This window comes from Arachis duranensis, chromosome 10 (genome assembly GCF_000817695.3).
Source record: "Arachis duranensis cultivar V14167 chromosome 10, aradu.V14167.gnm2.J7QH, whole genome shotgun sequence".
Classification (NCBI taxonomy): domain Eukaryota; kingdom Viridiplantae; phylum Streptophyta; class Magnoliopsida; order Fabales; family Fabaceae; genus Arachis; species Arachis duranensis.
In genome coordinates this window covers 21,314,346-21,332,321 of record NC_029781.3, presented here as the reverse complement: position 1 = coordinate 21,332,321, position 17,976 = coordinate 21,314,346, and the positions used below count along the sequence as shown (strand labels likewise).

Genomic DNA, 17,976 nt, shown 5'->3' with positions numbered 1-17,976 from the left:
TTGCTTCGCTTGTTGCATGGAGAAAATTGAGTGATTCAATTTTCATCCCTCTGATCTAGGTTGTCAAGGACAAGTTCTTTGAAGGTCTAGTAGGGAATCCTTTCCGGTGACCTAGACTGCTAAGAACAGGTATCTTAGAGGTCTAGTAGGAAAAATCCCCCATTTATCTATCCTTTTTGTGTTTTTTTTCCTTATCATCTGGTATCAGTTACAGGTCGTAGGTAAATTCTTATTTATCTACACGTTCCATAGGTCTTGTTTAGTCTCTTTGTTTTTTTTTTTTAATTTCTGTAAATTCACGTTAGAGTAAAATAATCGGAAAAAAATTCCTTTTTAATTTTGTTTTTGCATTTATCTTTTCTTTACGTCAATGTCTGAAAAAATATAAAAAAATAATAATAAATGATTGAGTATTACGATAGTGATGATGAAGGAAGCTCATATGCGAAAAAGAGTTCTGAGTTTCAAATCCCTGCATTCAAAGGGAGGAATGATCCTGAAGCGTATTTCAGATGGGAAAGGAAGGTAGAATCGATTTTTGCAAATTGCATCCTTTCAGAAGAAAAGAAGGTTCAATTGGTACAAGCCAATTTTTCCAATGTTGCCCGTATATGGTGGACTGAATTAGGAAGATCTAGAAGACGGTACGGAAAGCGCACAATTAGCAGTTGGGAGAAGATGAAGAAAATCACGAGGAGGCAGTTTGTACCATCATCATACCACAATACATTTTTTGAAAAAAATTTTACGTTACAACAAGGCTCACAATTAGTAATGGAGTACCACAAGGAATTTCTATATTTGATGGACATGGCTAATATTAAAAGGAGTCCTGAGGTTCTTAAGGATTGATTTATGTTTGGATTACGTGAAGAACTTGCAGATGAAGTCCAACGTTACCGTTACACAACCATGGACAATTTGGTCAAATTGGCCATTGACTGGGAGCAGGTGCAACAAATGATAGCTCGACATAACAAGAGGAATTCTTCTACGCCTATCTTTCATTCTTCTTCAAAGCCAGAGATGGAAGAATTTGTTGAGTATGCTGTAGAGGGTGATGTGTCCTTGGAAGATTCAACAGTGCAGAATTTCTCAACTGGGTCCTTGGGATGTGAGAAATTTGAAGAATATGAGAGAAAAGAAATTGAGAAAGAGATTGAGTGTTTGAGTGAAAAGAATCCATGTTTGATTGAAAGCGAGGGGTTTGAGAGAAAAGATGAGAATAGTGAGCGAGAGGAGTGAATGAGCGAAAAAGAAACTGAGTTCAATAAACACACTTGTGAGAGAGATCTAGAAAGTTCTAGCTTAGACAAGAGTGCATTAGTCTCATTCAAATCCACAGAGTCCTTAGTTTCTCATACATCTAACCATGATATTCCTAGTGTTTTTATATCAACTTTTTCAGGCTTTGTAGATTCACTTATCAATTATGGAAGCATTAATATGGATGAAAAAAAAGGAAGACAAATTGCACACTTTGGACAAGATGGTAAACATATGGTTGGAAAGATTGAACTAGCACACATGAAGGACATAGCCACAATTTAGTGGGTAGAGAAAAGTCATCAAACCATGGTATTTAAACCTGGATATTGGGTTTGGATTCCTTGGAGGGACGAAGAGCATCTCATGCAAGATTCGAGGACGAATCTTTTTGAAGAGAGAGAGAATGATACGTGGTCAAGAGGGCATTTTCGTCATCTTAGAGCTAAGGATGGAATGATAATCTTGTCATATTCAAATATCTGAATTCTAGAAGAATTGTTCCATGCCAATCTTGGACATCAAGAAGACCAAGAGTCCGTCTCAAAAACAGTGGTGCTGAAAGGACAACAATTCATAAGGCCCATTGGGCTAAGTCAAGACTGCAGAAGCCCAATAATGCTTTTCAAATTCTGTGGGAGGCATAAATTATTATTATTTTCGAATTTTTTAATAATTTATTTTAATTTGTTTTGCTGTTAGAGTTTGTTGGAAGATTTGATTTACTTCCGATTTGCTTAGTAGTATTTTTAGGAATTTTAAATTTAAATCAAATCTGATCTAATCAATTAAGATCAAATCTGATTTAAATTAGTTATCTTATCTTTTAGTTAGTTTGTTAGGGGTCTATTTAAACACCTTTGGTGAGACAATTTGGAATAACTTTTGATGAATAAAATTTCTTTAGTGCTTTATGCACATTTTTTTGTGTGATTAAGTGAGGTGAGTGATTTGCTTCACTTGTTGCATGGAGAAAATTGAGTGATTCAATTTTCATCCCTCTGATCTAGGTTGTCAAGGACAAGTTCTTTGAAGGTCTAGTAGGGAATCCTTCCCGGTGACCTAGGTTGCTAAGAACAGATATCTTGAGGTCTAGTAGGAAAAAACCCCTTTATCTATCCTCTTGTTTTTTTTTCCTTATCAGTTTAATTATAAAAAAAACTATGAATATTCACATAATTAAATATTGATTTTTTGTATGTTTTTTAAAAGATTGTTTGACTATTTATTATCTCTTACTTAATTATAGAGTCCATGGATTGTAATATTCAAAGCTTAATTTTTTTTATTGTGACATATAAATAAAGACAAGTTAAACATTGAAGAAATAATATATATAAACAAATAAAGAATACCAATATATAGATAACATACTTTCTTATTTCACCATTTTTTTGAAAAAAATACTAATAATTATATTTATTTTTTGCATGGTTGGTCAAACTATACAATAATAGGCAAGAAATATATTAGGAGCTATTTGTTATAAACTTATAATTAATAATTAATGATTAATGATTGGCAAAAGTGATATTAACGGTCAAAAAACACTGGGTTATGAGAGTCCAGGTAATGCACTGGAGCATATTATTAAAACCATTATTTCCAGAAAATAATTGGTTTCACACGGATACAACAACTTTTGGTACGAAATTGACAACGGAATAAACGATGTTCCAATAATATAACCCTATAAAAGGGGGACTATAGATTAGGGCAGCAATCATTAGTTAAATTTAGAATGGTCATTTTGGCCTGAGGCTGCGGTGGCCATTTTCTTCAGGGTTTTCTTCTCTTCCTTCTCCATTTCATTAGAGTAATTGGGTAATGGCATCTTCGACTATAAGCAGTAATGATCTACACTTCACATGCTTGGTCCCAAAGATGGAAACGTATTTCGATACTGTGTGCAGAAACAGTAGCCGCCTCAAAGCCATTATTGCCGACATGTCCCGCTCCTAGAGCCCTTACAAACTTATTATTTCTTCTGATGACCTGAGGAAGCTCCGCAAAGAAATTTACTTAAAGCCCTTCGATTATACTTGGAGAGAGACTATTCGACTAAGAAGCTCCAACAAGGAGGTGCTATATATTGATAAGAGTCTCGCTGAATCAGAACATGAGGTTTTGAAGGCCATCATTGATTTACTCAATGAAATGCATGATGAGCTTGAAGTGCCTACTAATGTCGTCTCCGCCGAGGTGCTCAAAAAGGTCATCCTCTTCTTGGAAAAAAAACTTGATTTTCAGCATGTCGTCAAAGTCTACGACAAAGTTGTTGACGGGTATAAGTCCTGGTCCAAATACTTCATCAATTGTAACACTAACATTCTACCCGAATTGTATAAGGTGACTTCATTATGACTTTAATTTACTTTTGAATTTTGATGCACATGCACTTCAATCACCAATGGGTATTATATAATTACATGATTGTATCGAATGTGAATGTTGAAAATTGGGCTAGAGGAAACTGACATAAGGGAAAATGGGGCCAAAGAGGGTGACAAAGCCCCAAATTGGTTGAAGGATTATGCTAAGTGATAGATTGTTAAGAGTGTCCATAGTTCGTTAGAGTGAACGGCAAATTGAATAAAATAAAAATAATGTGAATTGAGGTGTCCAGAAGAATTTAGTGGAGTTCTATTAGGAGTTTCTCCCTTGAATTGAAGGAGGGGATCTTGTAGAATTCTGATTTCATATTTTCACTACAAAAATGCTATTTGGACACCAAATTCCTATATTTGTATACATATGTAATTTAACTCACTTTTTAATACGTATTTTATATTCTAATATGTATTCTATTTTAGTAGTTAATTTTAGTATACATCTAACATAGTTATTTTCGTTAATATACATACGTCCTCCTTAGTACTCTTTCTCATTTTTATTATCCCTCATTACATTGTTAATTGTTTCTCATTGTTGTGACCTGAATTCTACTTCCTAAACTAACAGTTTCTGTAAAACTTTCTTATACACTTAGTTTGCATATCAATAAAGTTTCGGTGGGCATGTGTTTCGTAGGCTGCGAAAGAACTCCGTATCTCAAGCTTGTTGGCTTTGACAAATAAGAAGGCTGCTAAAAAACTCCTGATCCCAACCACGGAGCTGAAGGGCCTCAATGACTGTTTGAGCCGACAAATGTTCAATTATTTTATCTGTGTGGCTAGTGACAAGACACACAAAGAGACCATCCTGACTGAATTAGACAATATTTGTGATGACTCAACTAGAGACTCAGACATGGTAGTCGCCTATAAAGATTTAAGATAATGGCTCACCAAAGTTGGTAACTCGGCCAAGTCCCTTTACAAGGATTTCGAGAGTATCATGGAATCCCATCCCTTCCAAGAACTCTGCCTTTCTATGTATCAAAACATATTTCCGGAAGTGGATCAGATTTCCTTAAGAATTTACGATGAACCTGTCTTGAAGGTGGGCAAGAGTGTTGCTACTGCTGAATTCCTATTTGTGCAAGACCACATTGATTCTAATCCTGATTTGCATGAGGTCGAGGCACCCGTTGTTAGACATTCTTTCATAGATACTTGACTTCTGTCAAAAGAAATAGAATTTTCGTGGAATTCTGGTGAATCATTTCAAGAGATGGGCCACTTTCTACTTGAAGCGTAACAAAAATATTCTTTCCAATTTTAATGAGGTGAGTTTATTAACTCTATATCACATACATACTCAGTTCTTGTTCTTGACATTAATTATTAAATGCTAGATGTCAGCTCAACTTTGGAAAAGATGTGCATATTTGCTGAAAAACTCTAGTGTACATGCTCTAAGAGTTTTAAATCTTTTGTAGGCTGCCAACTATCTCATTATCCCGAGCTTGTTGGAGTTGACAACTAATGCATTGGCAAATTCAGTGCAAACGAAGCTTGACTTTCCGGTGGTGTGGAAAACTATCCTTATCACCAATAATGACTTCCCTCTTCCTTTATGATTAAAGGATTACTTGCATATTCATCATCTAAGTGTATTTTTGTTAAATTTTATTCGTTTCTTGATAGCAATTCATGATGAGCTTGTTTGGATAATACTTTCCTTAAACGATGAGGTCTATGTAAATTTTTTCACGAGTGTTTATTTTCTAAGAAATTAAGTTGATTGATGTTGCTCACTACCTTTAAAGATGAATGGAGCTACTCATTCATGGTAGATGTTTTGCCTCTCATGTTCACTTACAGATTACACTATAGTAAGATAAATCAAAGTCATTTTAATTTTATTGAATGGTCTCTCCATTATTGCAGACTACTATAGAAAAATGTTAGAAGGTTATCGAAATTTATTATTTTTTGTTATCAAATAGCTATCACCCTATCATGGATATTAATAAATTTTGTCTCAAGCCTCCCGCTACTCTCTTTAGTGAAAAACTTCCTTTTATTTTTACTACTATAATTAGTTTCAGATAAGACGATCCTGAAATGATATGAATAAATTATAAAAGTATAAAGTGGAATTAATTATCAATAAAAAGAACATAAATAAAAAATACACATTATGTTAATTACTAAATAGAATTGAAGTATGGTTAAATTTAAACATGTATTATACACAAATAATTTTAATGATTAATATGTATTTTTAAATTATCAAAATTATTTTACTTAAATAATTATCTCTAGAATCAAGAGGCATATCAAATATGTAAAGTAGTGCTAATCAACTTGGTCAGGATTGCAGAATACAAAACTTGATAAAAATATATAATTGTTATTGGTCCGAACAGTGTAAATAATTATATTAATTGTGTTTTAAAATTAATATTATAATCAACGTATAATATAAGAATAACACATTCATTTTTTGAATGAAAATCATTCATCAATAGATTATAGAATTTCATATAAAATATGAAGTACGAGTTATACTTTACACGATAGTTTAAATTCAAAATAATTAATACATACAATTGTATTTTCAAAAAAAATCATAAAATATTATTTTTATTTCTCTATATATGTAATTTAACTATGAGTTTGCTAGGGAGACAATGGACTATTTGTACAATGTGTACAATGGGTTATTGAGTTACAAAATGAACACCCCCCAAGTACGCTCAGGACACGAAGAAGAAAGGAGCATTGCACGGACGGAGTCAAGAATGTGACGGTGTTTGCGTTCGGCTCGACCATTTTATTGAGACATACCAAGACAAGAAAACTCAGACAAAGTACCATGTTCTGCAAGAAAGGCTAAGAGTTTGGAATCACGGTATTCTATAGCATTATCACGTCAAAAAACCTTAATGACCTTGGAAAATTGAGTTTAATCATAGTAGCAAAATTGATATAGATCTGAGGTAACTCGTGGCGATTATTCATCAAGTAAACCCAAGTAAAACGGAAATAATCATCAATAAAAACGACAAAGTATCGAGCTCTGCCCATAGAGGCTGTGGGAGCGGGGCCCCAAACATCGGAGTGAATGAGATCAAAAGGAGAGCAAGTAAGAGATGAATTATTGTGAAAGGATAAAGCAGGTTGTTTGGAAGTTTGGCAAGAAATGCAATCAAAAGATTCATTTGGAACCTGACCTAAAACACCATGAGACACAAGAGGACGCAGTTTTCCTAAGGAGATGTGGGCAAGACGTTGATGCCATAAGTGGAGGGTAGAGGGAGAAGAAGCAGCACACAGATTTGGCACAGGAGGAATATGAAGATTTTCGGGTTTAAACAGCCTTTCGATCTTACGTCCAGTCCCGATGATTTGTCCCGTTCGAGGATCCTGTACACGACAACCAGAAACGGAAAAAGTGACTTCAAAACCCAGATCAACAAGTTGACCAACAGAAATAAGATTGAAGTTTTATTTGGGAATATAATAAGTATCAAGAAGATTAAGAGTTGACTGAGATATAGAACCCTTGTATGTTGCATGCAAGAGGGAGCCATTTGCAGTATTGACAGAAGGTCCATTTGTAGTGGTAGACATAGACAAAAAAATATTACGCAACGGAGACATGTGATTAAAGTAACCTGAGTCAAAGTACCATGTAGAATTACCTGGAGGGGTGAAAAAAGTAGCAGGGGTATTACCAGAAGCAGAGAGAAGATGCTGAAGAAGAGATGCAATATCGGATAGAGAGACAGGAGACGAGTTGAGTGGATCAGGACGTGGTGGGCGAGTAGGACATGCAGTAATTAAATGTCCCGAGAGCTTGCAATAACGACAGAACAGCTGTGAAGAATGGTAGCTAATATGACCTTTCTGGTGGCATGTGCGACATTCACCAAAAGGACAGTCGGGAAAGAGGTGCCCAGAATGGTTACAGTTTCGATAGAATTTACCCTTTTTGGCGGTGGCAGCAAAAACATCTAGCTTTTCCATGATAGTAGTCACAAATATCAAATATAGGAGAGAAAAACGGCAATTTTGGAGCAGAAAATGAGAAATCAGAGTGCAGAATCGGAAAGAGCTCACCAAAAAATATTAGGCAGGGTCCCACTGTTTGCCACGTCAGAGGACACGTCTGCAAAAACGAACACGTGGCGCTACGAGATTGGATGAGCAGGACACGTCAGGGCTGACGGGGGCGAGGTGCCACACGGGCAGAAGAACGGAGCGGGTCGGGGGCACGGGTCAATCTCGGGTCAGGAGAACAGCGGCGTGACACGTGGCAAAAGCGGAGCCGTGGATCTGGAGCGCTGATCCAACGGCACTGGAGGCGTCTAGAAGGAGAACGGCTGAATGCAGATAGGCAACTTTGGGCGGCGCGTCCGGCGTCTTTTGGTGATGATTCCGATGGCGTTGGAAAGCTTCTAACGAGGAGAAGGCGAGGGTGGCGACGGTGATGAACCAAAGCGTCGAGAGAGACTCGAAAAGTGAGCACAAAGTATTGATCAGAAACAAATGGACGGCGACCTTCAGACGGGGCGTGGCGGCGCGTGCGGTGGTTTCCGGCGACGAGGCTGTACTTGTTGAACTTGCAACGACGAGATGAAGGCGGTGGTCAAGGCGGTGACGAACCAAAGCGTCAGAAATGGAACGAAAAGAGAGACCAAAGAACACTGCCGGAAGAGGAAAAACAAAGGACTATAAACAAATTTTCATGGAAAAAAAGAACCTAAGCTCTTGATACCATGTTACGAGAGAACGCAGATGGAACTGTCACGAGAGAACGCAGATGGAACTGCCACGAGAGAACACATATGGAACTGTCGAAAGAAAGCGAAAACTACGTGATTTCTTCATGAGAAAGGTAAACAGCGGATGACAATAGTGTTTGATCATTCGACTCGAAAAAACACAAAACAGAGAAAACAGGCTAGTCGGTGAGGTGAAAAAAAAATGCAAAAACTATGGTGATTTCACCACAAGAAAAATAACCTATCCTCTTCAAGGAGGATACCATGGCTCTGATACCATGTTAGAAACAAGAGACTGAGAGAGTAATATGAAAAGTGTATTATTGAGTGTGATGAAAGGTACAATATATAAGGGGTATTTATGGGTGCTAAATGAATCAAAGTAATAAAGGCATAGAATCCTACAATTAATATACAGATATACTATATAAATATAGACGATACTAATTGAACTAAATTGATTCTAATGATTCTCTAACATGGAGTATTTCTATTGATGTTACATGCTTATTGTACTTACGGAATTTTTAAGGTAAAAATTTCATTTTTTATTTTTTTATGAATTTTTATTTCATCGAGTACCCAATTACCCGAATCGAACCAATTCGTTCTTAATTAGTTTGGTTTGGTTCGGGTAAATACATAAAAAAACATAAATTCGAACCAAACCGAACCAATTATAATTCAATTAGTTCGGTTCTAATTTCACCTTAAACCCGAACCAACCCGACCCGTGTTCACCCGTCCCCCAACACCCCCTTCGTGAATGTCACTCAGCAGCAAAGAAAGCCCTTCTTCAAAGTTCAAATATCAAAATCGTAGCTTCTTCAACGGTTCTACCGCCGCCATACGTGGTTGTCAGTGCCTCCGCGGCTCCTCCTTCCCCCTGTTCCAAACCCAGACCCTTTCTTCTAGTTTGGCACATCGTGTCGCCATCGTCTTGCTGCTCGCTGTCGTGTCGCCGTTGTCTCTTTGTTATCCTACTCTCTGTTAAAGGTTAGTGGCACTGCTTACACAGGTTTTTCACTTTTTTCTTTTATGCTCTGTTGAGTTTGTTTTGAATGTCTGATTAGTAATTTTTGAATGTGAAATCAATCAAATCATTGATTTTGTATTGTTGATATTATTGCTAAAGAAGAATTTGTTATGCTGCTGCTAGTTTTTCATTTCTGAGTATGATGTTTTTGAATTTTTCTTGATAGATTTATTGATTTCAGAGTTTAGGGTGATTATTGTTGTTTTTTTAAATTTTGTTGCTGATTGTTCTTGATTTCTAGCTCGGTTCAATATTTGGTAATGAAATTTTTGATTGGGCTTATCGTTTGAGAGCTGTTGTTTTTCACTATGGTGTTGCCTTATTGATTTCAGTTATGGTTTTATACTCTTATGAATGATTATTTGATTTCTAGCTGTGCACTGTTTTTAACTTTGTGGATGATTTATTAATTTCAGTTATGGATGATAGTATTAATCAAGAAGCAATTGCTGATAAAGCAATTGTCTTTTAAATATGTATTGCTATTGTATTATGTGCATTTTTGGTTATATGTATCTCTTAAGTGAGAAAATTATCAACATGATTAACGTTTGCTATGCTTTTTAGTGTTTGCTTGATTAAGTTAGTTTGTGTTTAAAATAATAACCTGTAATATAAAAATTCAAGACATAGCTCTTGAAAATGGTTTTTCCTCTAAAATTTAAGGTGAAAAAAATATTCTTAGAATATTCAAATTAAGCTAGTGTATATATAATTGTAAAATAATCTCATAATAACTGTTGAACCAATTTGATCATAGTCTCAGTGAAACTACTACGGGAGATCTTGCTTATGTTGTGTTAACTTTTAGTTTAAAGATGATAATTTATTAGTAGAGTTTGTCCATTTTGGCCTTAAGTTTAATTTGGTGTTAAAGTGATAGCTTTCTTTATGTTTGTTGTCTCATTCAATTTATTATAGGTATCAATAGATAAAACGAAGGGAAAAATCTGCTCCAATAATTATATCTAATCATGTATCTTATATTGAATCTATTTTCTACTTCTATGAATTATTTTCCACCATTATGACATTTGAGTCTCATGACTCCATACCTTGTGTTGCATTATTATTAGAGCATAGTTTGGCTTCTGCTTTACATCTTAATTAGCACGCTCAGTTAAAAAATAATAAAGTATATACATATATTATTATTTTGAGTTATCATTTTAAGTTTGTATTTTGATAAGATTATATGATTTTGTTTGATGATATTTTATGTAATATTTTAAATTTGAAAGATATTTTAAGATTTATATTAAGTTATAATTATACTTAGGATGTTTATTTATAATTTATTTATTATTTTAATCTAAAACGATTTTTCTGTTTCCGGTTTCTCAAAATCATACCAAATCCAAATCAAAATCCTCATTCTTCATCCCTCAGCCATCCGAGCTTCAATCTTACTCACCTTCGCTTTGTTGCACCCAACACGCACTATTTTACACACTCAATTTCAGCTAAGCATTTTCACAAACACAAAGCAGGCATAATGAGTGGGATATTGAAACAACCAGGTGCATTCGCCATCTCCCCACAAGGTTTCAGTCTGCATTCTGCTCAAGATCTATGTCCCCCTGCTCAAATCTCCCTCCCTTTCCCTTTATCCTCAGTTGCCCACCACAACCGCCTCGGATTGTTCTTGCTCTCCCTCACCAAGGTTCCCTTTCGAATTTTCCATTCCTAGCTTCTTCTTCATTTCTTATCAAGGATAACTTGAATTTTTATGTCATATTTGTAATTTGTCTATGGAAAAGTTTGACTTATGTGATTGGTTTCTTAATTGTTTGAAAATGTTGGTGACTATGCAGTCGTGTGATGATATATTGGAACCAAAATTGGATGAACTCATCCATCAGTTGAGAATGATGAGCCAAAATTGGATGTCGACTTGGATTATTGATCAGTTGATGACTATGCTGTCGTCTCTGTCGTCACCTGATGATTTGTTTAATTTTTTTAGTGATATACGAGGTGGGTTGAACAGCAATGATGTTAGTAGACCTCATCTTATTTACGCGGCTGGCTGTCGATTATTTGTTAGATTGAATTTGGAAATTTGTTAATACTAAAAATGACATTGTACAGGAATACATGGGGGTCCTGATTCGGGTGCCATTGAAGATGATCAAATTATTTTGGACCTTAACAGTAACCTGGGCATATTTCTTCGGCGCTGTGTGCTTGCTTTCAATTTGTTATCATTTGAGGTATGACATATGACAATAAAAGGTGGGAGAAGTGTATGGCTAGATAGTTGCTTTCTCTGATGTTCCATTGTATTCATTATTTCTAGTACTAGCCGCTACCATCATGGCGTCATAGACGTGCTTTGCCTTTGAATGAGTATGTATTAATGTAATAAAATTTGTTGTGAAATCAGCATGACAGCCCTGATTTTATTTTATTTTTTTTCATGAAAAAAGTTGTTATTGGGAACTTAACATGCAATTTTGAGTCTTTAGCAAAAACTTTATTTGAATGTTCAGGGTGTGTGTCACCTCTTGACAAACATAGGGATATACTGTAAAGAAGAATTCTCAAATTGTCCTCTTGACAAAGCACCTAGTTTAGATGATTCTAGTAGTAATTTGGAGATGCATTTAGAATATGAGAACATGGAACTGGAGAATTTTGTATATGAAAAGGTTTCAGAAGAAATTGAAGCAAGAAAGGAGGCTAATGAAAGAATTCCATTCCATCTTCATGTACCAAATACGCTTGTGAGTTTAGTTGATGGTATGGTTGTGATTGGGCTGTTCTCTGTTTGCTACTTTGTATAGTTCATCCTTTAATTAAAGATAGAAAATAAAAACATAAAATCAGAACATTAAATAAGCTCATCCTGGTTCACGAAGGTGTCTGAATATTATAGACCAGGACTTTTTATAATTTATGCAATTTTTTTCCTGTTTCTTGATATAGTAATCTAATTGTGCTTGGTCAAAATTTACACACACAGATATTGATGTTTCGGGTGATTTGGCATCTAAACATAGTGAGAAAGTTAGAGTAGCTAGTCCTTATGGAGATCCTTCAAGTAACATGCTTAGAGATGATGATCCTAGTGGTGCAGTATTCCTGCGCACAAACTGGCAGGTGCAAGGGTGCTTACAAGAGCAAGCTGATATAATTGAAAAGTATGCATCTTGTAGGCCTTAAACTTCTCGATATATTTGAATATGGAATTGTAGAAGTGCCTTTCATCTATAGTAAATTTCATTTTTTATTTTTGTTGCAGGAATGGAGGTGTTGTCTCTTTGAATGGGTTTGAAATTGTTCTACGACAGCTACAGAAGTTGGCACCTGAACTACATCGAGTAAGCTTAGGATATTGATTTTTTATTTTTGTTATTCTTTAAGTTTGCTGATATTGAATTTTACATCCATCTAGGTTCACTTTCTGAGTTACTTGAATAGTCTTTCTCATGATGATTATATTGCTGCTTTGGAGAATATTCATTGCTACTTCGATTACAGGTATTTGAACTGTTAGTTCTTTTCTAGTCTCTCTACTGATATGAAATTGGACAATGAATTGTTAATTCCTCATTTGGTGACTAGTTATTTTAAAGCAAGTGATAGAGGTAAAAAGGCATAATCATTGTGCCTGGGTACAAACGAGGCATTGTTGCACTATGTTGCGAAGTATCACTTTTCTCGGTTGTTGTAACTTATCTGTCAAACCATTATTTGTCTGTGTAGTACTTCCTCAAAAGGTTGACTTTACCTTGTGTAGGAATTGTGTATCAATTTTCATGACAATTATTCAATGGGGGCATCTAGTGTACAGATGCATTTGTAAAGATTTTTGTCTTTTATGGTTTTCTGTTGATTTTAAAAGCGTGTCACTAAAAGTGTTGCTTAAAGAGAAAGTGTTACCCTTAATCGTTAACTTGGCTCTGATACCAATTTTTAAGATGTAATTTCTTTTTCAAATTATTAACTCTTCATATTTTGCTTCGAATAAATATTGAGCATTTATTACTAAGTCTGATTTCATTTTTATAGTTTTTTTTTCAATCTTGTTTTAGTTTATAATATTCTTTTTTGCATTGATCATTATATATAAAATCTTTTATCTGTTTGTCTTTTTCTTTAATATAATTTTTCAAGTCTTCCAAAACTTCTTTTATTTCTACTCTTTCTGTTGTTTCTAAATATCTTTTTAATTTTTCAACTTCATTCTCCATTTTTTCTTTCAACAGCTTTAATTCTTTTAAGTCATAATATGGTGTTCTAGGCATTTATAAATTTTTTAAGTTTAGCACCAACTTGTTTATATTTGTTCTTATTTCTATCATTTTTATTATAAGGTCGTTAATTTCGAACTGAAGACTATTTAATTCCCTTTTATACTCCTTTATTTTACTTTTAAATTTTTTCGCCCTATGTCTTTTTATTTTGTTTTCTGGTCTTTCAATCTTTGTATACTTCATTATTCATATTAGAATTTCTGCAAATTCTATCATTGATTCATCACTATTTTCTAGAGATTCTATTAATTTTTCTAACTCTTCAACTTCTCCTTTCAATTTGTCATAGATTATTTTTAGAGCTTCAAATGCTCTTTGATTTATTTCAGAAAACCGTAAATAATTCAACCGATTTTCTCTTTCAAAGAGTTCTTGTTTTTTATCTTGATAGGTTACATATATTTTCTCTTTATTTATTGTCATAACTTAGTGTTTAGGGTGTCATTTAATTTTTCGACCTTTTTTGTTAATTCTTTTATTTCAGAATTTTCTTCTTTAATCTTTAACTTAGATAAACTTAAAGGGCTATTAATTTTGGATTCTCTTATTTGAAAATTTGATGAAACTAATTTTCCTGATGGTTCTTTTAGTAAAAGAAAAGGTATAGCATATCCAAGATGGGCATTGAATTTAACATTTACGTTTGCCAAGTTTCCATGAACAATTCCAATTATTTGATCTATTGGGTCATCAGTAATTCTTTTGTCACAGATTGCTAAGCTTATTGGTGAATTAATTCCTTTCATATATGTAGATTTGATTAAGACTTGTATAGTACTAATATGAATCCATCCAATTTTAGATCTTTTTTGTTGATCCTTAATTTTCTCAATCTGTTTACTCAATTCTTCATCATTTATCAAAGCTATTTCAAGTTCTCCATTAGCAGATTTTATCCTTATAGGGGCTTCAAGTTGAATTTTTCCATAATATATTATATTTTTTCTATTAAAAACTTCTTTTAAAAGATTTTGTTTATTAAAATTTTCATTTGATTTGAGATTTAATTCTGTTTTTAGAACAGCCTGTTTTTCATTATCTAATAAAGCAGTTAATCTATAATAATCAGATTCTTCTGTTAATTCTAAACTTTCTAAATAATTCATAATTGAAAGACTAGGATGAAGATGTACCTTTCTGGAGAAAAACTTCCTTTATTTAGAATATTTTACATAAGATGTTTTTATCTCCAGAGGGGAGATTGTAGATACTAACTCTAGGGGGGAGTTTAGAATTGGTTTTTCCTAAGGGAATTCTTCTTCAAACTATAGAATCGCCTCGGCCGCTTCCTCCTTGCTCTCCTAGCATATGAGTACTCCTAGCCTCCTGCTTTCCATTGTTTGATGCCTTTTACAATTGCCTAAGCAACCTATTTATAATGGTTGGGTCTGATGGACAATTCCCATCCTTACCCTTCTTATGACATCATTGCTTACGTCATTGTTTATTATCTTGCACCAGCTACATCGTTGGTGCTCTATGACCTAAGCGCTTACGTCACTATGCAATAATGTTGAGAGATGCTTCAGATGTGCTGTCCTCTTCTTTCATCATGTGACTTTCAGATGCGTTGTCTTCTTCCTTTATCATGTGGGTTGATTCCGTTTCATTATTGCTTTCTGAGACACATAGCTGGCACTTGTGGTCTTCTCTGTCTTTTATCAAATAGCAGAGATTCCTCTTTATCCCTTCGGAGAGCTTTTCTAAGAGTCCAGATAAGTTGTAGAATGCTGATTCAAATTCCACTAAGAGTCTCATCTCTCTTTCTTCAATTTCATTCCTTTTACTGGACACAAGCAAAGTATTTCTGCTTTTATAGTTGATTCTTGTGTGAGATTCCCTTGTTATCTTTTGAGTTCTTTCGAAAACCCTTGCTAGTGTGCTGGCTAGTCTTCCTTCATGACTGTAGATTGTTAAATCTTGAACTTGATCAATTGGTTGAAAATTTTCTGGGAAGACGGACATGAATATTACTTGGTGTGCTGGAACCAAGCATTCTTCTTTTTCATTAAAAATAGGTTGACTATTCGTAAATTTTAGGGATATATCCCTTGGATTTACGTTGTCAATCATATTTTTAAATCACTTTACTGCATCAATGAATCCTGCAGGAAACTCACTAATAATTTTTAAATCATTAAAAATTAAAATTGTATCAATTAATCCATACTGGAAAAACTGATAGGTGTCAGATGGGGAAGCCTCTGGAAATATAACCAGCTTTGTTAGCTGTTCTTTCGCAATAGGATAATATCCCAAGATTGCCCTTTTTCCTTCAGTCCAATTCAGGACTATGTTAAGGGTTTCTCTGAGATTTGATCTACAGACCCTTTTCTTTTCCTTGATTTCAGCCCTTGTAGGAATGTTTCTTATTATCCCTGTTATCTGGGTTTGAATTGGAGCTTTATCTGCTCTTTTTAGGGTTTGCTCTAGATGAAGAGTTTCATATTCCCTGAAGGATTCTTTTGCTTCTTCCAGTGTTAAAAACCCTCCTTTATGAATTATCCTTGATTGATGTGTAAATGGTGCTGCTTTTTCCCAAGCATCATATACTCCTTTCATGGGGCCATTATAAATTACATAATATTTTTTATCTTGGGTGGATTTTTTGATAATTTCAGCAATTGTTTTATTTTCTAGAATTTTTTCCTCACCTGATTTGTCCACCACGCTTAGCTGGCTGAACTCTGATGGTTTGGGCTGTTGTGTTGATTTCATTGCTTCGATGGCCTTCTTGAGGGATTGGATCTGTATCTTTATTTGCTGACAATGCTTGCACTTTTCAAGTTCTTGTTTGTATTTTTAAATTTCTTGATCTAATGCGTTGTAGACGAACTCCATTCTCTTGTTAATGTATCTGCAATAACATTTTTGTCACCCTTAATATATTCAATTTTTATTGGATATTGTAACAAAAATAATTGCCATCTTACCAATCGTCCATGATTATAATCAACTTTTATCGTATAAAACCTGTTAGGTAACTTGAATCTGTCCTTAATGTAAATTCTTTGGGTAGTAAATCAATTTTCCATTTCTTAAGAGATTTAATTGCTGCCAGAGTTTCCTTTTCATGAGTGGTATATCTCTGTTCTGTTGGAGTAAAAGTTCCTGAAATATACCTGCAAAGTAATTCCTTTGGGGGATATTTAGAATCTAGTGATTCTTTTTCTTGTTCTAAGCTTTTTATAGCTTTCTTAACTTTTAGACATCCTGACCAGGTTATGTCTGAGGCATCTGTTTCTACTATTAAGTAGTCATTTTCTTCTGGAATATAAAGTTCTGGAAGCTTTTCACATAATTCTTTGAATTTGCATACTATCTTTTTCATCCCATTTCCATTCTTTTTTAGTACTTATTTTTGGAAATAAGCTTTTAGTATATTCTATTATATTTTTTAAGAATCCTTGATCAGAAATATAGTTTATACACCCTAAAAATCTTTGTAATTGTTTTCTATCTTCTATTTTATTAGGAAATAAGTTTACTTTTTCTAGAACATTTGGTTGAAGTTTTAGCTTTCCTTGGACGGATAAAATTAATCCAAGAAACTCTATTTCTTGTTTTGCTATTCTTGCTTTCTTTTTGCTAAGAACTAATCCTTTTTCTTTACATCTTTCTAAAACTATTAATAATTTTTGAAGATGATCTTCTTTATCCTGTTTTGTAAAAATTAGTATATCATCAATGTACACTAAAACAAATTCATTTAATTCCTTTAGATTTTCTTCCATAAATCTTTGATAAATACATGGGGCTTGTTTTAATCCGAATGGTAATACGTTCCATTCATAGAGCAACACACTTGTTGATTCTTTTGTTGGGCAAGTAAAAGCAGTTAATTTCTTTGTTTCTTCGTCTAAACGAAGTTGCCAATATCCTGATTTTGCATCAAGAGATGAAAACCAAGTTGCTCCTTTGATTTTTTCTAAAATAGAATCTTTTCTTGGAAGTTTATGAGCATCACCAATAGTTGCTTCATTCATCTTCTTATAGTTAATAACCATTCTTCGTTTTCCCCTTTTAATTTCATTATTGTTTTCGACATAAAAGGCTGGAGCCGCATGAGGACTTTTACTTAATCTTATAATTCCTTTTTCCAAAAGATCTTTACATTCTAGTGAGAACTCTTCTCTATCTCTTGCGGAATAAGGAATTTTATTTGGAACATTTATCTCTTTTGTAGGATCTTTTAATTTAATGCTTACTAATTCATTATTTGTATTTGTAATATTTAAAGGATTTTCAGCACAAATTTCATCCAAAAGTTCCTCTATCTTTATTTCAAGATTATTTTTTGG

The 17,976-nt window shown here is 34.0% G+C and overlaps 2 protein-coding genes across 2 annotated transcripts in view; both read left to right on the top strand.

The window, feature by feature from the left end:
• Positions 1-3,232: 3,232 nt before the first annotated feature.
• LOC107469437 (uncharacterized) lies at positions 3,233-5,517 on the top strand. The gene is made up of 3 exons (XM_016088812.3): positions 3,233-3,615; positions 4,297-4,933; positions 5,087-5,517. The coding sequence occupies exons 1-2, from the start codon at positions 3,424-3,426 to the stop codon at positions 4,543-4,545; spliced, it is 441 nt and encodes a 146-aa protein (XP_015944298.3). The 5' UTR covers positions 3,233-3,423; the 3' UTR covers positions 4,546-4,933; positions 5,087-5,517.
• Positions 5,518-10,782: 5,265 nt separating this feature from the next.
• The window catches only part of LOC107469438 (anaphase-promoting complex subunit 5), a 9,407-nt gene continuing 2,213 nt past the window's right edge, over positions 10,783-17,976 (top strand). The window contains exons 1-7 of the mRNA XM_052254930.1: positions 10,783-11,079; positions 11,231-11,393; positions 11,508-11,629; positions 11,909-12,158; positions 12,382-12,559; positions 12,661-12,739; positions 12,814-12,899. Of these exons, the coding sequence (XP_052110890.1) occupies positions 10,912-11,079; positions 11,231-11,393; positions 11,508-11,629; positions 11,909-12,158; positions 12,382-12,559; positions 12,661-12,739; positions 12,814-12,899 (1,046 nt within the window). The 5' untranslated portion in view covers positions 10,783-10,911. The remainder of the gene's footprint in view (positions 11,080-11,230; positions 11,394-11,507; positions 11,630-11,908; positions 12,159-12,381; positions 12,560-12,660; positions 12,740-12,813; positions 12,900-17,976) is intronic.